Source organism: Oryx dammah, unplaced genomic scaffold (genome assembly GCF_014754425.2).
Source record: "Oryx dammah isolate SB20612 unplaced genomic scaffold, SCBI_Odam_1.1 HiC_scaffold_29, whole genome shotgun sequence".
In the NCBI taxonomy this organism is placed as follows: domain Eukaryota; kingdom Metazoa; phylum Chordata; class Mammalia; order Artiodactyla; family Bovidae; genus Oryx; species Oryx dammah.
Window position 1 is genome coordinate 93,044,608 of NW_024070213.1, and position 22,499 is coordinate 93,067,106.

Here is a 22,499-nt window from a genome sequence, read left to right on the forward strand (position 1 = left end):
TTGTGTTGCTCATGCTGTGCACCTAAAACCTCTACAGAGCTGTATGTCAATTATATCTCAAGAAAAAAAAAAGATACACAGACGATGGAAAAAAAGCACATTAAAAAAAAAAACAGAAAAAACCAGAGCCTTGGTTAATTAGGGTTAACCATCATCTGTGGCTTGCTTGGTATTGATAGCCGTCTCCAAGGAAACGTGAGGGGCCCAGCAATGGGGTGTTAACGGGATGCCTCCCCGTGGGTGCTTTTTTTAACATCTAGGTTTCAACTACCTTAGCCTTCGATCCATAAAAACCACATATCAATGTTAACTTCAGGTCATTTTATATGTTTTCAGCTCTAAAACTTCAAACTAGAGCGGTAACAAGAAGTGAATGTCTTCCCTGAATTTTCAGAGTGTTTTAAAAATAGAAAACAGCACTTCTGCTTTTGTGACTCAGGATTCATGTTTCTTTCTTGGTGTTGGGGTTTTTTAGGGTGCTTTTTTGGGGGGGGTCACATGTGTGTGTTTCTTCAAAATAGAATTTGTGTTAGGGCACTGTGATCTGAAGTGGAGACGTTAAGACTGCATGGCCACCCAAACAGCCAGCCAATCTCTCAAAAGAGAGATGCGGGCTCTCAGACACCAAGTCCAGGCTGTAGTTTGGAAAGGAAATAAGAGGCACAGATTTTATTCTCTCTACTTAATCACTTTCAAAATAGAAACAAATTGCCAGATACCTGTCCTTCACTGAAAAGTTCTTCTGCTTTTCAAGAGTGTGGATAACAGTCACAAGGAAACTTTTATTACAAATTAGGGCATCCAACGCTGTGAGGCTTTCATTCTTGTCGCTGGCATCTCTGTTCTGAAAAAATATATAATATAATATAAATAAGTAAACTCAAAGTTAGAAAGTAGATCCACAATGGGGTTTCAAGACAATGAATTATTTAGTATCAAATTTGTGATCCCCAAATGCCCACAATAACAATTCTAAATAATAATGGAGATGATGAGGATGGTGATGACGACACTATGAAAGTCAGGCAGTCATGGGCTAAAAATGAAAACTTATAGACTTACATGCATATCTTCAGTGAAGATGTGGGTGAAGCCACCTGACTGAGAGGAAGGAGACACTTTAATTATTCATAACATCCAAATGAAATGAAGAGTGTTTTTTTTTGTTTTAATACCTGAGTTCGTTTTAATAAAGTAGAGACACTATTTGCTAATCTGAAGAGCCCCTGGGCGTATGCTCACTGCATGTTCTCTACATAATAAATAATTATTCAGCTCTCAAGAAACACCAGTGACTTCTGAAGGCCTCCAAGTATAATTATCATTGCATCAGTCCCATTTTTTGACAGATGAAGGTATTTAAAAGAATTGATTCAAAAGTTAAAGAAGTGGTGGTGAAAAGATGATTATGCAAACGTACAGACCACTCCTCAAGCAATTTACCTTCTAAGGATAAATACTGAGTTGTATTGGGAAGTTTATGCAAGACCTTGCTTAGAAGTATTTACTGTCTCAATACACAATGTTATTCAAGACCGAATGGAGAGGGGTGGCTAAAAGCTAGAATCTGGAGTCAAATGACTTGAGTTCCAGTTCCGGTTTCACCTGCTGGTCACATGACTTTGGACAAGTCATTGAACTTCTCCGAACCTGACTTTCCTCATCTGCAAAATGGAAACAATAATGACTCCCACCTCATGGGTTAGGTGTGAAAATAAAATAAACGAGTGCATAGTAAGGTTTTCACATCAGCTATCATTACTGGCTTTTTTTTTTTTAATCACTAACAGCATACTAAACCACAATGCCTTTGCCCTGTTGGTTTCTAAAAATATTTTAAACTGTTATGCTCTGTAGCCCCTGAATATAAACTTTGAAATTTGAGTTTCTGTTAATGTATCATAAATTATATTGGAATTAAATGATTAAAATTTAAAAAGCATGATGTATAACACTGAGTCAATGGGATGAAAATATAAATTTAAACATTGTTATTTTTAAATGTTTTGGTAATCATTGAAACCATAAGTTATATTAAAGTGAATTTCTTCTGTAGAGAATTTTTGCCTTATATTTTCAAGTTTGTTAGCCCAAGCAGAAGACCTCAGACTATTTTGGTTATACTCTCCAGTAATAAGCAGAAAAATCAGACCCCAGGTTTGCGTTTTCTAGTTCCTAATATTTTTCTGCTGAACCAACCTTATGTCAATAGGCAATTTAAACAGATTAATTCTTGACCTCAAATAGGGAAATACTGCTCTGGCTCCCTGGGTTCAAAGGCTCCTTCCTCCTTTCATTCAAATTCCTCTCCTCCAGGTGGTTAGACGCTCTGCTTACCCTTATGTCTTCTATTTTCAGCAAAACAAAGTTGCCGATAAAATTTAAAGCAAGGCTTTTACATCCAAAAAAACCCAACTAGCAGGGCAAAAAACTAGGAGCTGGTAATGCCTTGGTCTCTGAGAAGCTGTCATTTCCTCTGGGTTTTGCCTGTTGTTATTGAGTAGGTACTCATCACTCAAGTTCTCTCCCCGCTTCCCAACTTCCAGGCCTAGAGGATGTTGCTCCAGATTTATCAGTGAAGGGCCCATTCATCACCGGGACTTCAAAGTCTAGAATGCATTTCAACTGGTGTCGTCATAGAATACCTTCCCCTGTTCTCAATTCTTTTCTTAATTATTATCAATTCAATTTTAACTTAGGTCTTCACAACGGGGTTCTAACAAATGTATGTGCTTGCTTTTTCTGGGTCTCCCCGGCTCCTTTGAGATGCTACATAACCCTGAGTTAAATCGTTTTGTCTTCGCAAATGTCTTTAAGATAATACAGCACTGTGTCTGGGACTTTTTTTTTTAAACACTCGCAACAGTGTTTTTTACATTCCTCAACTCAATCTTGCTCTTGATTACTGAATTTAGAAGACAGGAAAACTTTTTTTTGCAGGCCACAGATTACTCTCTTCAGCACTCAAGGGCAATTATTAACTATAAAAGCCCTTATAGTACTCCTGTAGATGGTAGAAATCTCTTATTTTACTGCTATTAAATTCTTAATGGGGATCTCAGATAGCTGGGAAATAGGACTCGTGGTACAACCTTTGCTGAGGTCAGGCACAGTCATCCTGACTCAGGGAATTAAACTCCCCTCCCCAGGCGGTGCTCTGCCGTGGAAATGGAGGAGTGCCAAATGGTAAGTCTCGGTGCCTGATATTCTTGGAGGATAACTTTAAAAAAATATTCAAGTGCAAAAAGTTAAGGTGTTATTTCTAGCCTCCTTGATTTACTACACTAAGGCTTGGACCAAAAAAAAAAAATTATATATATATATATATATATATATATATATATATATGGTAGGTGTTTTATAGAGGTACCCCAACCTCCAGACATAGCATCACATATCATGGTGTCTGCTTCTAGAATGATAGAGAAACTGAAAATTGCTTACTGCCCGTATCTGGGTTTCTGAACTCTAGGCTTCTGGCCAAATGAAGCTGAAAAGTTGCTGGTAAAGTAACACAGGCCAAATCTCTCTTTTGGCCTGGAGAGATTTCTGGCTTTGCTTAGGAATCTAGATTTAAATCTGATAATTGGTGTTGATGTATTCCACAGGCTGAGCCTCAATGTGGTCACCAGTTCTGGACGAGAAAAGGGCAATATGGAAGAACTGGGGTGTCAGGATGTTCAGGCGATGGTAGGAGGATGAGCGTACGTTGCCAAAGACTCAGGAGGGTGAATGAGGAAGGCTATGCGAGTGGGTGAGAAGATGGAGGTGTGAGAACGTGAGGCTGAAAACCCAAAGGCTTAAGTAGACTATTCCTCGGAGTCCTAGAACAAATTAATTAATCATCTCATGCAGCTCTTTCTGCTAAATGAGGGTGACACCGTCGGATCAGCTGAAGAATAACTGCTGAAGAGAACCGTAAAACCCTACATTGCTAAAAACGGCTGCTATTAACTCAAATCCCACGCATGTCTAGGTTCCTCCCTCTTGGCCAATGGCACTTTCCATCTCCAATTGCGAAGTAATGGTGAATAATCCAGTGGCTGCAACGAAGTCATGCAGATAAACACAACAAATTGGCCAGCCCACAATTTATTGATTTTTAAATAAACTAGCTCACTTCCCAAGCTACAAATTCAGTTCTAAACTGGTAGTAAAATAAAGCAAAAATCATCACTCTGAACTTGTGTCCCTCCTAGCGTTTTGTTACTGGACAAAGAGTAATTGCCAGCGACCCATCACTGCTTTCTACCTTCATCAATCCAATTAATAGTTCTCCTCCTCCCCGCTCTGCTCAGATTTAAGCCATTATTCTGTACCAAGCACATATTCTGCAGCTGCCTTGGAAGCAAACACCAGTTTTTTGACAACAGCAACAAGCACCTTCATTATTATTCAAGTCTCAACCTTAGGAAGATGATCAATGCTCTTTTACCTCAGGGAAGAAAGTTCTCAGAGCAAAATGTTTGTAGTCAAGGAAGGGAACAGTTCCAAAACTATCAACCACATCCAATTTATCCATCTGCAGCTCAGCAAAGCCTGCGAAACAGAATCCCAAGAGCAATGTTTTAACTCAACCAACAACGGATAAGATCTGCTGCTGTTTTGTCTAACACAGAGTATGACCTTGCTTTTCATTAAAGAAGAAACAATAGATAATTACTTGGTTGGCTGCGAAGAAACTGAAATAAAATACAAAGCCAGGCCTAGACCCTGCTGTTCAGCTGTCTTCTATCATACAAATGGTTCTCATTAACGTGGCTGGTTCCATTTAAGGGTAAAAAAAAAAAAAAAGACAATAAAAAAGGCTTGTTTTTCTACAAATACAACTTTGGAGCCTACCATCACGTATCTCTTTCCGGAGCTCGCTTTCAAGGAGCTCCAATTGTTGGCTCTGCTTGCGACTCAGCTCCTTCGATTTGTGTCTGGTCACCCCCACGGCCACTGCAGAGAAAGAGATCCAGCCAGAGATTGACAGGTTAAAACACAGAAAGGAAAAAACAGAACCAACTTTTATAGTTCTTGTAACAGAGGGAAAGCAAGAAAGACTAGCATGGAAGAGGCAGAATCTCTAAGAAGAAAAATTCCCTAGTGAGGGGTCACTCTAGAGAGGAAGATGTTCACCTGTAACAGAAAAATTAAAAAAAAAAATTTACTCATCTTCAAAGTAAAAACTAAATCAAATAACCTTCACTTATAACCAAAGATTCCAGCTGGCTGAAAAGTAATGAAACAAGCCAAGTCTCCCTACAGCCACAGGCCACTTATATTGTTCTGTTCTGTTTTAGTGTTTCTAAACATCCCTGGAGAAATAAAGTTGGAACCTTAAATGCAGAAAAAGCCCCGCAGATCCACAGTGAGCTACGTGAGTCAAACTTGCATAGATCAAATGGATGACAGGATGAGTGGTCCACAGAGAAGCCCCCTATCTGGATATTGCTTCTTTCTCCACTTCATTCTGCCTCTAACCTACACTGCAGAGGCAGCACACTGAACAAGTTCAGCACTGGTTCATGTCCCCGCTCTGCTATTAACTAGCTGTGTGACCTCAGGTAAGTTCCTTGGCATCTCTGCGCCTGGCTGCCTTATGTTAAAGTGCCCGCCTCCTTGTGATATTGACAGGGTCCCCATAAGCAACTCACAGAAAGCATTTGGAGCCTCTTTTTAAAAAAGAATATGTAACAACTGTCCTTACTATTGTCAACTGTCCTTATTCTTCTAGAAATTTTTTCTTCTCTTAATAGAAATTTCATGATAAAAGGATCGCGTTACCAGTAGATGTGAATGGTGCTGGAGGAAATAAAATTCAACACAGTAAGTCACCTCCACACCATCGTGTTCCATTCCGATGGTGGGTCTGTAAGTGCACTTTGTAAGCCAACAGTTAGCCTAGGTACCCAGCTAACACAGTACTGTACTGTAACAGGTTTATAATACTCTCAACAAAAATAACATGTACATAAAGAACCAAAATTAAAAAAAAAACATTTTCAGCAGTACAGTACAACAACCGTTATTCAGGGGCTGACATGCGTATTCACATGTTTGAAAGTTCACAACTTGAAGGTTTGTATGTAGGGACTTACTATACAGCTCTGCGCTGGACTACTTCACAGTCAACAGTCTTAATGACAACATGCATTATGCATCTTCAAGAACAGTGGAGCAGGCAGTGATTCTCAAGTTGACTTGACTGTGGAACCCTTTTCCCAGGAGCATCACTTGGCACCGTTGGTCCGCAGACCACCCTAGAGGCAGCACCAGCTCACTGCTTGCAAAGGGAGCTAGCAGGCCACATCCCTCCAGTCACGGCTTTTTCCTGGCTGAAATCTCCAGGGGAAGCCACAGTGGGGGTGTTTTGTAGGTGGCAGCCCTAGGCCAGGTGTGTTTAGTGTTTTCACTAATGATATGATTGATGGACTGAAGGGCACACTTACTGAAGCTGCTAAGGACACATGGTAAGAAGGGGAGGAGAATTTTGAAGGGCTTTTCAGGCACCAATGAAATCAAGAGCCACATGTCAAATGCAGCCCTCTTCACCTTAAAGAGCATCAACAGTTTTTACAAATAAAGTGAAGGGAGAGGAAGGAAGAGTCACAGGGAGCCCAGGAAGAGATCAGACCTTCCTAGGGAGTCACAAAGTTTACTGACTCCATGATGAGACTGTTCTATCTAGAGCTGCCTGACAGCAGTGGATTTCTCAAAACTGAGCTCAGCATTTAGCATTTACAAGTAATCTTCTTATTCAAAGCCAGCACCAGCCACGACCTTATTAATATATCAGGCCCAATTCTGGATTCTAGATGCATACCATACCAGTGGTGGCCAACTTGGGAGAGCTTAACAAATACCTGACATGATCATCAACAAACAGTACAAAACAAGGTCTCTACAGACTGAATTCATTCCATTAGGCTAGTTAACAATACATATAAATCTTTTCCTCACTGGACCGGGAATTCCCCAAGAGAAAGGACCAGGACTGAACTCACCGTCCCAAGGTCCAGAGCCTTGCACAGTTATCAGCAACATAACAGGTGCTCAATAAACATCAGGTATACACATGCATGCATGGATGGATGAGTGAGTGAGACAGTGAGTACAGGGAAGGAAGCAATGAGCAATTATTAACAGAAAACCATCAGAAAGGTGATGCCTGTACTAAGACAAGAAATTGAAAGGGCTCCATAGCTCTGGAGAAGAGTTCTCTCTCTCTTTTTTTTTTTTCAGGAGGACAAGAAGAAACAGACTTAAAGTGAAAAGCAGCTCAGAAACATGGGTCAAAAACTGAATGGCTACAGGGACCAGGCCCTCAGATGAGTTAAATGGCCTGTGTGGAGCAGTAAGGGAGTGGTGGAAAAGTGGAAGTCGCTCCATCATGCCTGACTCTTTGCGGCTCCATGGACTGTAGCCCACTAGGTTCCTCTGTCCATGGGGATTCTCCAGGCAAGAATACTGGAGTGGGTCGCCATTCCCTTCTCCAGGGGATCTTCCTGACCCAGGGATTGAACCTGGGCCTCCCGCATTTCAGGTGGATTTTTTTACCATCTGAGCCACCAGGGAAGGGAAAGGTTGAGTCTGTGGCAAAAGTGTGGTGAACGTAAGCCCTCCCTCCAGGCAGAGCTGCTCCCCAGCTCTAGCAAACCCATGCTATAGAAACATCAGGATCCAATGATTCAGATCTTTACAATTTTCAAGTGATTTTAAAGAATGTGAAGCATCTCATTTTAAAATGTTGTCAGTGACTTCAAAGTTTTAAAATGCTTGAGCCAAACAAGACACCTTGGTGGGCTGGAGTTCACCCAGTGAGCAACCACCATGGGATCACTGTACCTGGATGAGCCACGGATCATTTTAATAGACCTTACAGATCACAATTCCAGAATACAGTTCTGCCAGAAAGGAAGGGCTGGGGTCAGGGGTGTGGATGTTACTGGGGTGAGAAGGCAGGATGAGATGATCGAGTCCCGGGAGCCCCCTATCCCAGAGGAATTCTGAGGAAATCATGTAAATAGGACTTCTGTCATCATAATTCACAAGTTTAGTGAAGCAGAGTGGATTATATTTCAAACACCAAGGCATCATCTTTGTAATTCAGCCTTTTATTAATGAAGCATCCTAAAAAAATATTTAGGAAGGCCTCGGTGTGAAACTATTAGTCTTTTCCCGAAGTTTTGATTTGGGTTTTCATCCACTGATACTCAACTGAAGCAAACTGCCCCTGAAAGCAGGAAAGTCTTCCTGCCTGCCGAGAGGCCCCTGGGAATAATTTCTGTGACAAAATTAAGCAGGGCACTTACCAAAAATGACAAACACTAGCAAGATGGGAAGCCCAATCAGAAAATACCAGGGCGAAAGAACTGATTCCCGTTCGACAGAGAGCTTCAGGTTTCCCAGTTTGACCTAATAGGACGAAGAATGTCGTTAGACCCAGTCGAGGTGAGGGACACATTTCCCCCACAACATGGTTTTCTCCAAGATACAAAAAGAGGTGGCAAGCTAGGTAGGATAGCTGAGTAGGTTAGCTATGTGCACGCACGCTAAGTTGCTTCAGTCATGTACAACTCTGTGCGACCCTATGAACGGCAACCTGCCAGGCTCCTCTGTCCATGGGATTCTCCAGGCAAGAATACTGGAGGGAGTGGCCATGCCCTCCTCCAGGGAATGTTCCCAACCCAGGGATCGAACCCACGTCTCTTATGACTCCTGCACTGGCAGGCGAGTTCTTTACCACTAGACCACCTGGAACCACCAAGGAAGTCCCCAAAAGTCCTCTTTAGAGGCAGCCCTTTGCTGCTCACCTTCAGAAACCTTGCAACACTGTCCCCTACCCTCCGCTTCACTTATCAGTTACTACCATCTAACACATCTTCAATTTATTTTCTATACTACACTGCATGCCTCATTAGGTAAGCTCCATAAAGGCTGACTTTTTGGGTGGGGTGGGGGGACGGGTTCTGTTTTCTTCTCTGCTTCATGCCTATGTCCCAGTGCAGGCATTCAGGGATGAGTCATGAACTACGAAGAATGCTAGCGTTTGCTCTTTTTAACTAACTTGACACGTGGGAGCACTTGTGGGTTTAGCTGTTGTTATTCATTTTATAATTATTATGACCCTCTTTACCATACAACTGATGCACCAAGGGAGGCTCAGTTAAAGCCAAGTTATCTATGGTCAAACAGCTATTAACTGGTGCCCCTGGGACATGAACACATTTTTTGTTTTGCCTTCCAGTCTGATGTTCTCTTTTCTTGTCCTTTATCCATTTGTTTACAACTCTAGATGATAAAGCAGTTTGGGAGGGACATAGACCGTGCAGAGTCTCCTATGGCATGAACACTAAAAATGGAGGTCTCCAATATGTTTCTCTTCCCCATGGTCTCATGTCTTTACTATGGGACATAAATACACCAGTGATGGGACCCTGAAACATGTCTGGGAAAAGATTACATGCAGTGAGCATGACTTCACAGTAGAGGAAGCAGCCCATGACTCATAGATTACCTGGTCTCCACTAGCCTCTACTGTCACTTTCAGTGTGCTGGGGAGACCCCATCCTGCGTTTCTGTTAAGACATGTCACCTCTGCATTCAGGCAGAGAATGACAGCTCATTTATCAACGGGGTCTAGAGATTCTGCTTGCAGATGCTACAGTCTGGAACAAAAGAATGTTCTATGGCTAGAACAAAAGCTATCAAGACATTATTATTATAAACAATGGTGTACTCAATGCTTTGCCATTCCAAGAGGCACATGGATGGATTCTGCAAGCTATTTTGGGGAAATAATGCTTGGGCCTCAGACACCAGCTTTGTTTATCTTCACTTGAAGTGAAGACCCAAAGATCCATAAAAGATTCTATCTTGGCTTCTGGTTTAGCCAAGGAATTGAGAGAGTTAATTCTTAGATAGGTTGATAAGGAGTCCAGGGCCCCCAAGGAGAAGAGGGGTCTGGGACCCTTAAGGAGGAGAAAAGGACAAACTTTTTCTTTCTACATTCCTTCATCTTAGTCACATAAGACTTTTTTTCCCCCCTTAAGCTCTGAGTTGTTATGGTAACAATCTATTTCTTAAAGAAAGTTAGTCTTTTTTTAAGGCCAGAGCTAATGATTATACAACAAAGCAACTTATCTTGCTCAAGTGTATGTTTTTCCTTAAGTTCTGTACTAATGATTATATGGGCTTCCCTGGTGGCTCAGAGGGTAAAGCGTCTGCCTGGAATGCGGGAGACCTGGGTTCGATCCCTGGGTCGGGAAGATCCGCTGGAGAAGGAAATGGCAATCCACTCCAGTTCTCTTGCCTGGAGAATCCCATGGAGGGAGGAGCCTGGTGGGCTACAGTCCATGGGGTCGCAAAGAGTCGGACACGACTGAGCGCCTTCACTTTCACTTTCAATGATTATATAACAACAATGTATCTTGCTGGAGGACATGTTTCTCCTTAACAGGAACCTTCTGACTAATTCTGCTATGTTAAGATGTATGTTGTGAGAGTGGGTCTCAGAAGACCTTTCTATTGTTAGTAACCAATTGAAAAAGTATATGAGACCTTGAAAAGACTAGCAAGTGGGGAACTCTCCACTCCTTTCTGATGTCTATGTCAGAAGCTTTCTCTTGCCCTTTTTCACTGTAATAAAATTTCTGCCACACGAAGTTCTGAGTGTCTGAAGCTGAGTCTCTGGTCCTGAAGCTAACTCCTCTTGTTAGGAGATCAGGAACCTGGCATTGTTCGCGGTAAGCTATCAGAATCCCTCCAAATAAGGTGAGACTGACAGGTAGGACTGTCAGGCGGCTTACGTGAACTTTCTTGGAAGAGGTGGCGATGCTGTTTGCAGCAGTGATGTGTTTAATTTTGCAAAAGATGGTGGTAAGATCTTGATTTCTAGTAATATTTTCAAAGCTGCAATTTAATGACTTATTTTTTCCATAGAAGAGAGTAATTTCAATGTCTTCCTTGGAAATGTTGAAGTTATCATTTTCTTTCTGTGAAGAAAAAGATGGAGAAATCTGGGCACATGTGGAAACTCACAAACATAACACACCTTTTTGGTTGAGGGGAGCACGTTCCCCCCACCACACCTTGAATGAGAGAGACATACTTGAATTTTCACTTCCAATTCTGTGTCCACCTCAGACTCAGCTCGATACCCAGTGAATCTGGGGTCATCAAGGTACTGCAGGCTTCCACAATCCAAGGCGGTCTCCTGGACTCTGAGCTTCACAGTGACATTTGTAGGCCCTTTCGAACTCTTTAAACTGGGGGCTAGAAATCTGCAGTAATTTGACATACAATATTCAGAGACCTGAGGGAGAAGGAAAAAGCATTTTGACAGCTTCATTAATGAATCTCAGCTCTGGGATTGAAGAGCTAAGTGACCTGGGCAACTGAACCCCTTTGTGCCTCTATTTTCTTCTCTGTACAATGGGGATATCAGTACTACATACCTCATGGGGTTGAATTAACTCTAAATGAGAGGAGGGCTCACTAAATTAAATGTGACTCTCCATGTGAAGATGCTTACACATTCATGCAAAAAAGCCCTCAACAAATGCTAACATGATTATTAACACTATCAGTAATAATGAAAGCAGAAGACGATACAATGAGGGGAAAGGGTACTTGGAAAGAAGTCAGTGAGAGAAAGGGGAAAGCTTTGCCCCAGCGAGCCTGTGTGTCCTTCAGGGCATCAAGGCTGAGTCCTGGGAAACTGCAGGAGGGGAGAAGCCGGTCCCTCAGCAAGGCCAGCTGCTGGCCTGCATGCTGCTGGCTTCCCTGTGTTGGGTAACGTCTGTGCCTTAGCAGAAATCACTAATGACAAGGAGGAAAATGCTTTGCAGGCCTGACAAAAAAATAGAGGAAAACAAAAGTAAAAGGGAGAAAGCAGCCCCCATGAAAGAAAGAGCACGAAGATGGGAAATAAGGCAAAAAGGATGGCCTGCTTTACAAACTTGGACTTCCCTGGTGGCTCATTGGTAAAGAAACCACCTGAAATGCAGGAGACGTGGGTCCTGGGTGGGGAAGATCCCCTAGAGGAAGAAACGGCAACCTACTCCAGTATTCCTGCCTGGAGAAGTCCACGGACAGAGGAGCCTGGCAGGCTACAGTCCATGGGGTCATAAAGAGTCAGACACAGCTTAGTGACTAAACAATGGCAGCTTTACCAGCTTCTTTAAAACAAATAAGCAAACATAAATACTGTCATTTTTAGGAGTACAAAGAGATGGGCAGAGAAAGCTGCCGGGAGAGGGGAGGTTGACAAATATTCTAAAGCAGAGCAACTAAAACTCACAAAATGAAATTTGCTAGGTGGGGAGTTTTCCTCTTTATCATTTGCTGTCTAATATTGGAGTTTTGAAAAGAGGGTAGGAAGAAACAACAGGTGAGAAAATCAGATGCAAAGCGCTGAGACATAGACAAGCAAAACCTTCCTTCCCCTTTAAGCCCCTTTCCAAACGACTGCCCTGAATCTCTCCTTCGTATCTCTGGCAGCACGAAGAAAACCACAAAACCCACAGCCTCTCCCTTCTCGACAGCGGTAACCCCAGCAGGCTGGCTTTTTGCTGAAGATACCTTCCAGGAAGATGACTGGTGATAGGGTCATCCTAACCTCATTATTCTCAGCTCTCTAGATTTCCATGCCTGTGACCAGCTCCCGTCATCTGAAATACTCTTTTTCTGCAGTTCCGAAGAAACTTCTTGGCCACCTTCATTGGCCATCTTATTTTCTTTCACGCCTTCAAATGAAGCTGTTCTGTAAGACTCCATCTTAGGCCCTCTTCTTCCTTCCCTCTGCCCTCACTTCCAGGATGTCATTCACACACTCCCTCCAAGGACAATGCCAGAGAAATGACCAGTCGTCTCTAGCTCCACCATCTCCGCAGCATCCCTGGATACTTGCACGAGCATCCTCAAGGACCTCCCAGGCTTTTTTCAGTTACTCCTCCACATATGATCCTATGCAGCATTGCCAAACTCATCCTCATAAAGGGTACTTACCTCACACCACTCTCTGCTCAAAGATCTTCAATCCCTCCCCCTCACCTACAGAATTAAGGGCAACATTTTCAGTCTGATCCTTTCGTACGGCCCAATGTGGTTTTCCAGCCATCCCTCTGGCTCATTCCCAGCCCATCCTCTTGGTTCCAGCAGGGCTGGAATATCACTGATATTCCCACCAGGGGCCTCTGAGTAGCTTTGTCTCCTCTGTACCTGAAATTCCCTTCCTGCTTCCACCTGCCCAAGCCCTACCATCCTGGTCCACACCACAGACCTGCTGAAATCTGCCCAGTTTTAATTACCCTTTCCTTTAGAAACACACAGTGGGGTGTCTGAGCCAGAAGAGAGTCAGCAGACCTAGAACTTAACGATACCCTGCGCTCTCAGCGTTGCATCCCAGTCAATTAGCCATCTCCTGCCATGAAGGCAATGACTCTCTTATTTCTTTTGTCCCCTGGACCTGGGAAAATGTTTTGCTCACAGCAGGTGCTCAATGAATTCTACTTGATTCAGGGACAGCAGTGGGAGGGAGAGCAAGTTCACTTACAAACGCAAGCAAGGCCTCTGGTCAGAGGGTCAACCTATACGACGCACTCAACAGGAGGTGTTGACATCACGGAGACATGACCTGGAGTCAGATACAATGTGAGGCTTGGAACTGGCTCTGAAGGGTATCAGGACGTGGATGTGCATCCTGACAAGGCTCTGGGAGGACTTAGGAAGGCCTCCTGGATCTAGGCCAGAAGCCACACTGGTTCCAAGCAGAGGCCAGGTTTGCGGCCACTCGCCTGTTAGCTTTGGCAGGAAGTGGTCTGACTGGGCCTCCAAGAGGCTGTTATCACATCTCTCATGAAGAAAGAACAGAAAGAGGAAGAGAGAATGAGGAGAGCATTCGAGAAGAGCTGATATGTGTACTCAGCAGCCCCAGACTGCTTCTGAAATCCATCAATTCCCATGACAAGGCCTGTGTGTGACTTGTGATGGGGTAAGAACTGAGTGCGGATGGGGACCAGACCCCTGGGTGGGGAGATGAAGGGCAAGAGGCGGTGAGGTCAGAAGGAAGGTAACAAATCAGTTCAGAGAGACAGGGCGAGAGGAGAAGCATGTGACAGGCTCTCTGGGAGCTTAGCAGGTCACTGCATCTCTGAACAGCACGCTAAGCACAACGGGACCACCGCCACCTACTCGTCCCAGAAACACTCATCTTTACATCACACCTCAGCCACTCAGAAGGCATGTTCACACGTGTTCATAAGCACAGTCTCATTAACAGGACTCGCCACAATCACACAGGGAGAAGATGGCAACTCTTGTCATACCAAGTTCATGCCTCTTTCCTCTGTGCCACAACTCGCAAACTCCAAGTCTGAGGTCAATATTTCCATTATAGCACAGATGGTAATATCATGCAACAGGTAAAACCTTATAACAGCACAAAAGCACAGAAACCAAAAGTATCCCCAACGTGTCATCGACTCAATGGACATGAGTTTGCACAAACTCCAGGAGATAGTGAAGGACAGGAAAGCCCGGAATGCTGCAGTCCATGGGGTCACAGAGAGTCAAACACGACTGAGTGACTGAACAAGAACAAATATTTTAGTGTGATGAAAACAAAAATCATCCTTGAAGATTATTAACTACAACTATTATTATAAAGATTATAACTATTATTACAAAGCAGCTGAAGACTTACGTTTCCTTTTACCTCCTGAGAAAAGATTAGGTTGTCAATTACATCAAAATTTCGGCCCATGATGGTTATATTTTGACCACCACTGCAAGAAAAAAAATAGGAGTTTCATAGATACACACACAGGCATTTTGCATTTATGAATAAAACCATCATGTTATTCATAATTAATATTAAACTCAGTTATGTTTGAGAGCAAATTAATAAATTTTAATTTCAAATGCATGATATTTTTATGTCTTTTCATGATACTGGCCACAGATCATAGTTTTTTAAGAAACATAAATGTAAAAATTCAGGTTGGATCCTGTTTTAATTCTAGGAAAATGCCCAGATTCTTTTCTAGAATTCTGAATTTTATTGTATCATGTTACCCCATATAATTAGATCATCAGCTGCACCTTGAAAAGGTTTCACTAAACAGAATTTTGTTTGATTGCTGTTTAATCTATAGGAAGACTCTTCAATCTAACAATTTTCAAAATCAAACTCCCAACCTACCAATTACATTTTATGTAGGGAGACAGGGAGTACTTTGGACAAGTTAAAATTATAAATGACATCACAAATCTAAATTCCTATTTGGTAAATCATATAAATAACAACTATGTCCTAGCTCTCCAAAACTAAGCCAAATGATTTCACATATTCTTAGCACATAATTGCATTTCAGCAAAATGGCCATTAGATGTGAAATAAACAGCTGTCCACAGCTCTGGCGGCCCTCACACCCCTGTTCACTTAGGTCACTAGACACTCATTCCAAGGGACAGGAGTCTGAACAGGTCAGCTCCGTCGGCCAGCCGAGCCCATGATGCCAAGACCAGGAGGTGGGCATGAGAAGGCCGATTTGTGTAGGGCAGAGGGAAGGCTTTAAGCCCCGAACCTTCTAGCCACTAGGGGGAAGGCCGAGCTGGCCTCATGCCAGCCTGTCACCATTAGAAAACCAGGCCAAGTGTGGTCTGCCAATGGCCAGACTGCAGAGCTGTGTTCTTGCCCAGGAGTAACCGAGAGACACTGGCTCAGACTGTCATAGGTGATGAGACATTAGGAAACCTCCTATCTTACAACAAAGCACAGAGCACAGCAAGCCTGGGCCAGGCTGCCCGGGAGCCTGGGCAAGCTGTCTGACTGCCCCACACCTCAGGTGCCTCATTGGCAAAAAGGGTTATGCACAGGGGACCCCATAGTCTTGGGAGGATTTCCTGAGTCAAAAGATCTGACACCCTGGGCATATGGGGAGTGTTGCATCACCGTTTGCTCCTATTTATAGGAAGGACTGAGACGCACGGCTGGGAGAACCATGCTAGAGCCTTGGTTTGGAAATGTCAGCTTTCCTCATGCTGCTGTTAGGAGTGGAACTGAAGTCCCAACCTCCAGGACCTCAGCACATGAATCTCTTTGGAGATAGGACCCTGAAAGAGGTCATTAAGGTTAAATGAGGTCATTACAGTGGGTTCCAATCCAATATGACAGGCGTCCTTATTAAAAAAAAAAAAAGAAGAAAGGAGATTATAACACAGACAGGCACAGAGGGAAGACCACTGTGATGACACAGGGAGAGGACGGCCCTCTGCAAGCCTAGGAGAGAGGCTGCAGGATAAATCAACCCTGACAGCATCTTGATCTTGGACTCATAGCTTCCAGAACTTTGATTAAATACATTTCTATCATTTAAGCAGTCCAGTCTGTGGTACTTTGTTACGGCAGCCCTAGCAGCCTAAGACATCCACCTCTCACTTCATCTTAAATAAGAATATTAGAAGTGATTTTTTTTCATTTTCCGTTTCTTTTTTTTTTAAACAAAGCTTCATCTGTAGTTTTACCTAGACAGTACTTTGAAAGTTAGTTTCATGCTGTGTTAGGTGGAGAAACTATCTTTAGGTTTATATTCCAAAATCTTAATGTGAATTTAAATTCAACTAGGGGGAGAATTTTTTTCTTAATATAACAGAGTCATCTGCAAGAGTTTTCTTTGGAATTTCCATTTCTCACATAGGGAGTATCTTTGAAATGTAGACACTGCTTCTCATTTAGATAGTTCCCAATATTTCTTGAAATTATTCAAAAGAGCTTACTCTAAAGGTTATAAAATGAAGGCTATACGAAGGAAGAAGCTTTGGGGCATACGCAGGAGTGAAATGTAGTGAAGAGGATTATGTATTTGTATCAGAAACCTAGGCTTAGTTACTACAGTTGAACAAACATTGAAAAACACAAACATGATCTGAAGAGAAACCAGAATTTCAACAAACACTTCAGCTGTGAGTTTCCTGGCAGCCACAGCTAAGAATAAAACAAGATGTAGTCACAGTATTTACTGTGATGCTGGGAGGCTACCTACTTCTCAGGTATGGCTTTGTTTTCTAAGAATAAATCCTAAAGAGGAAGTCTGTGAAAATTAAGTTATGACAATTATTTCTATATTTATTGGAGTGAAATCCATGATCTTTATACATATGGCCTTGTTAACCACAACAAGAGAAAAACACACTCTAGAGAGTACCTGATCCAGGTGGTAGCAGGATATATGAGCGAGCAGTGGGGCAGAGCAATATAAGACAAGGATCCCACCGAAGCACAGTTCCCGCCATCGAACTGGATACACACATCCTTCATTTCTTTTCGGCTCGATGGAAGAGAGAATTGCATATGGGTGGCATTTAGCACGTGGCTAACCTGTATCCTATAAAGGGGTAGAAGAGAGCTCTTCGGTGACACAGATAGCTAGCACAGCTGATTACCTAAGGAGACAGGATTTGAACTTCATTTGAACTACAAATGAACTACAACAGCTCCCAAACTATCAGAACAGCCGCAGGCAGCTACTGATTAATCAGGGCCCACTTACCCAGCATGGGTATTTTCTGGGGCCGGGTTCCTCTTTCTTTTGTGCATTTTAATGTTTTTATTTACATCTCCCCTAGATGTGGGGAGAGAAGGAAACACAACCACTGCCTTTAAAAAGCCCCAATGTAATAAGAAGTGCCAAGTGAACTGGGTATCAAAGTTTATTAAGGAATTGCCATTCATTTTGAGTGTGCTAATGGCACCATCCTTATCTGTTACCCATACATACTGAAGTAGTCATGAGTCAAAGGATATGGTGAGATATCCTGGGATATGCTCTTAAAAACTCTAGCCTCCATCTTTCCATCACTCTCAAAAACGTGGAGGAGATAAATGAAATAAAGTTGGTAAAACGTTGACTTGGAAGTTGGAGGATATGAAGAGGTTCTCTGTTGTGTATGGAAATTTCCATAATGAAAGGCTTGAAAATCAATCAAGCACTTGCAGGGAAGGTGTGGCAGAACCCAACCCTGGGCAGAGATGGATTCTGCCATTCAAAGAACGAAGAGTTCAACACTAAAGTCCATGCCAGGAGCCCAGGGGCCTTGGAATCAACCAGCATCAGAGCTCCTGACGATCTCCAGACAGGAATTTAGCTGGGACTGTCCTGGGTGCTCTTGAAATCTGCAGGGCATGCCCTCAACACCCTTTGGGAGTCAAAGCAAAGCCTTCAACAGCGTCTCTCTTCAGCTTCCTCTCTATATCACGAGCCTCTAAAGCACAAGTCATGAAGACGGGGTTGCGTCTGGATAATGCTCAGGATAATTATACCACATGAGAATCTACTATTATTACTTAAAGGCTTTGTACATGATTATTGATGGTAATACCCACAGCCTTTAAGCAGTAATAACAGATTCTAACAACAAGGCAAATTCAGAAACATTTGAGCCAGTCTGTACTGACACTTCCTCAAATTTACATTCTAAGATTTTATATTCGGAGCAAAGCTCTAGGAAACTCATTGTAAACTGGCTGATCATTAAAATTCAAACTTGTTTATCAATTTTGGAATGAGAGAGGCAGAAATATGGATCATTCCATTACTATTCTTATATTTTTCTCCTTGGAATAATTAGGTATTTAAAAAATACAGTATTAAGAGAGGTTAGGATTATGGCATGAACTCTGATGCAGAATTAACTGGGTATTACGTTTACTGCTCGTGAACTTGGGTTCACTACACAGATGTGGTTACTGAAATGCTACATGCAGAAAGGTCTCTCTTAGTCATTTAATTTAATAACTGCAGTATCTCAAGACACACTCGGAATTGAAATGAGAGCATAAAGAGTCAGAAACAGGGTAATGCTCTAAAAAACGACTTATTTTCCAGTGAAGCTGATTGCCTTTCAGTGAACACACAGGTGTCTAACTTCACTACACAAATGAAAGATTTTTGCAGTGAGGTATTTAGCCAGGATAAACGATACAAAAATACCTATGTCGCATAGATACAGCCACTAATGTGTGCTGGATAATTCTGGTAAATAGCAGAACAGAGAAGAAGAGCATCCAAGGAGTAGCTTTTTCCATCAAAATGACAGACATCCCAAATTTACTGCTAGGAGGGGAGGGGGATGACGGTTAGATGCAGCAAATGAATTAAAACAAAGAATTCAGTATGTAAGTGTGGCAAATTAAAATGCTGTACAAATCTGTTTTAGTAGTTAAGAACCAAACACCATGCTTCAGTGGATGGTCTTTGACACATTTCCATGGTGAGAACAAACTCACTATTCTACAGCATGTAAATGGCAACATCTTTCTTCTTTAAATTAGCCAACACCTCTAAACACTAACAAGCAGAAACTCAAACGGTTTATTATGTTATTGTTACTTTATCTCATTTTGGAGAGTAACATTTACACAAGAGTGTTAGTAAAATACCAGACTTTCTTCTCTCAAAAGTTGCATTGAAAGAATGTGTTAGGGAAAAGAGGTCATAGAAATAATGGTGTTCAAATGGTACATCATTGACCAGATATCTGTGTTGGGGGGTTTTCTTCTTTTTAACACTAATAGATGTTTCATTTAGTTATTATTTGAGCCTGAAACCATTCCAGTACAGCTACTGCTGCTGCTAAGTCGCTGCAGTCGTGTCCGACTCTGTGTGACCCCATAGATGGCAGCCCACCAGGCTCCTCTGTGGGATTCTCCAGGCAAGAACACTGGAGTGGGTTGCCATTTCCTTCTCCAATGCATGCATGCATGCTAAGTTGCAATACAGAGAAGGCAACAAAAGAATAAAATGGACCAGAAAATTTGTCCTCTCAACTTTCAGTAATACATCGGAAGAGTGGCCCTATTTTCCCATCAAATTCTAAGGTACTCAACTATTTTTCTAAGTGATCATCTTAAAAATGATGTCTGTTTCTCAACTTACTTGATTTTGCTCATGAAAACAAATCAGGACCTCAATAGGCAACATCCTGGAATTATTGTATTTTGAGGTGTTGGGGGTTACATGGCACAGATTCTCTCACAATTAACTTCAATGTGGTGCTTAAATTATTTTACTTCTTGAAGTCATGTTATATCAAATATACAGAGTAAGTGGCTCACATTGGCACATGGAAAGAAATTAATCATAAAAAAGATTATAATCTCAGTGCTATTCCTTTGGTATAAACTTTAGCTTTTCAGTATGTTACCAAGAATGAATCACTAATATTTCAACTCACACATCCTTATCACAAGTACTGGTTCCTTTCAGGATCATTGTGATGTTCGATGCCTCGGTAAAGTTTGCTCCCGTGACGGTCACATTACTTTTCCCTAAGGTCGATATTTTCTGCGGCTCAATGGACTTAACAGAGAAGACCTATTGGAAAGAAAAGATTAAAACACAAGATCAAAGCTAAGAAATGGCATTGTTCCAAAAAATCTGTTTATGCACTGCCGTTCGAGAAATCACTGGGAAATTACAACATTTTGCAAACACAAGCAGACAGTGTTTAATGAAATCAATGTATTCAAGGAGGAGTGCCGCAGATTCATGTCTCTCAACATGCGACAGCATGAGGTCAAAGCAATTAGTCTTTGTCTCACAAGACAGTTGAAAATACAGTTGAAGAGTCTGACATTCTGTCTGAAGAGTGAGATATCACTAGAGTTCTCAAACATGCTTGCTGCCTCACAGCCTCTGGAGGCTCCCAACGTAACAAAATGAAGTAAAAGATGAGGCGTCCACTGACTGTAAGTCAACAACAGATTCATCATTAAGTTGGAATAAATGTCATCCAGGATAACTTAAATTCCCAAGAAAGCAGTTCCTATTTTTTGTTTGTTTGTTTGTTTCAGTAGGCTATTTGACTCAAGGAATATACTGCAGGGAAAAAAAACTCAAGAAACCAACCAGTTAAGTCACCTAATATCTAGTAGTTGGATGCCTAAACTCCTGGAGCCACCCACTGTTATTCCACATTTGTAGATACCATCTATTCCTTGGAACCAATTACAAGCTTTATCAGGTTTTTTTCTATCAAGAAAGTTTCCCTTGGAATAACCCAATAACTGGGGCCCCATATCATGTAGATTTTATGCACCTTACTTCTCTATTTGCAACATCTAATCAAATTCCCCTTAAAAAAAAAAAAAAGCCCTTTATTTGATGGCAAGAATCATTTTCCCTTTCAAAGACAAACCAATCTTGATCTCTTTCACTTTTCTCTACAGATGCCATTGTCTATCTTTTTGCTCATTGAGTAGTTGTTTTGTAGACTATTTCCAGCAAGTCTATATTCTTCTATAATATGGACCAAACAGAGCAAGATTCTAAGATGCTAGCCCATACAAAGCTCAGCAGATCTTTAGTATGAGTGAATTTTCATACTCACACTCCTAGTATTTGAAAATGACCCCCAGGTCCAGAGATGCTTAATCACGTGGAGTTTGGCTAAGTCATAAATACCGAGTGTATCCACTTAGAGGATAAAGTCTAGGAGGAAGCCACTTAAGGCACTGGGAGAGCTCATGTCAAGCACCTGCCTGCCACCTGCTTCTTCGAGCACCCCAGTAGCCACTGTTCCTCTGCATATATGACGCTCATCAGGATGGCCTTGCTGTGCTGCCCGCCCTGCTGAAAGGATATTTTATCATTCTGCTCCTTGACAAACACAGGTGCTATATGGTGGAACAGTCACCATCACTCATGGTCACTGTGGATTGATTTTCCAGATTGAGGTAAATTCATTGTTAATGTCATCACAGCAATGATGTAATGTGACAGGGAATTGATTTCGGTGGCAGAATTTATTTTAATCACTTAGTAAAGGACTTCAGTCCTGTATTTATAGAATCACAGAGGGCCTGAGAGGGTCACTTTAATTATTCTGTTAGAGTTGACTGCATTTTATGGGGGAAATTACCTGCAAGAGTGGTACTTGGAATAGGGGGGATTAGCAAAGACGTGGAAATAAATCCCTCGTAAATGTCAAGTGTGTGTTGTATACCAAAAGGCTTACTCTTTGCTCTGACAGGATGCCAGCTAAGTGAACAGGTATTTGTTAAACACCTACAGGATCCCTGGGATGGCACGAGGTGCTGTGGGGGACACAGGACCTCTGGGTGCACTAGATCAGGAGAAAGTAAATTCCTAGATTTGCCTGGAGCAAGTTAAATTCAGTCCACTGCTCGTTCTTGGACAGCCTATGGGAAAAAAAAGTCAAAAGAAGAAGAATATTCCATGACATGTGTAAACACATGAAATTCAAATTTCAGCATCCATAAATACAGTTTTTTGGGAACATAGCCACACCATCATTTACGCATTGTCTGTCACTGCGTTTGCACTATAATGGCAGGGCTGAGTCTTTGCCACAGAGATCACGTGGCTTGCAAAGCCTGAAATATTTACGGTCTGACTTTTTGAAGAAAAAAATCTGGCTGACCCCTGCACTACTGGGTCCACTGTCTTCTTAGGGAAGCAAGAGGCTTTAGGTAAACCTTGATGCAGACT

The 22,499-nt window shown here is 42.1% G+C and overlaps 1 protein-coding gene across 1 annotated transcript in view; it reads right to left on the reverse strand.

Annotated features, from left to right (window-relative positions):
- Window positions 1-22,499, reverse strand: part of PLXNC1 (plexin C1) — a 152,195-nt gene that overhangs the window by 44,100 nt on the left and 85,596 nt on the right. Inside the window, exons 10-19 of the mRNA XM_040234403.1 lie at window positions 20,224-20,363; window positions 17,196-17,375; window positions 14,693-14,774; window positions 11,099-11,302; window positions 10,797-10,982; window positions 8,301-8,403; window positions 4,843-4,944; window positions 4,436-4,539; window positions 1,063-1,101; window positions 720-844 (exon numbers count right to left, since the gene is read on the reverse strand). Coding sequence (XP_040090337.1) covers window positions 720-844; window positions 1,063-1,101; window positions 4,436-4,539; window positions 4,843-4,944; window positions 8,301-8,403; window positions 10,797-10,982; window positions 11,099-11,302; window positions 14,693-14,774; window positions 17,196-17,375; window positions 20,224-20,363 — 1,265 coding nt within the window. The remainder of the gene's footprint in view (window positions 1-719; window positions 845-1,062; window positions 1,102-4,435; window positions 4,540-4,842; window positions 4,945-8,300; window positions 8,404-10,796; window positions 10,983-11,098; window positions 11,303-14,692; window positions 14,775-17,195; window positions 17,376-20,223; window positions 20,364-22,499) is intronic.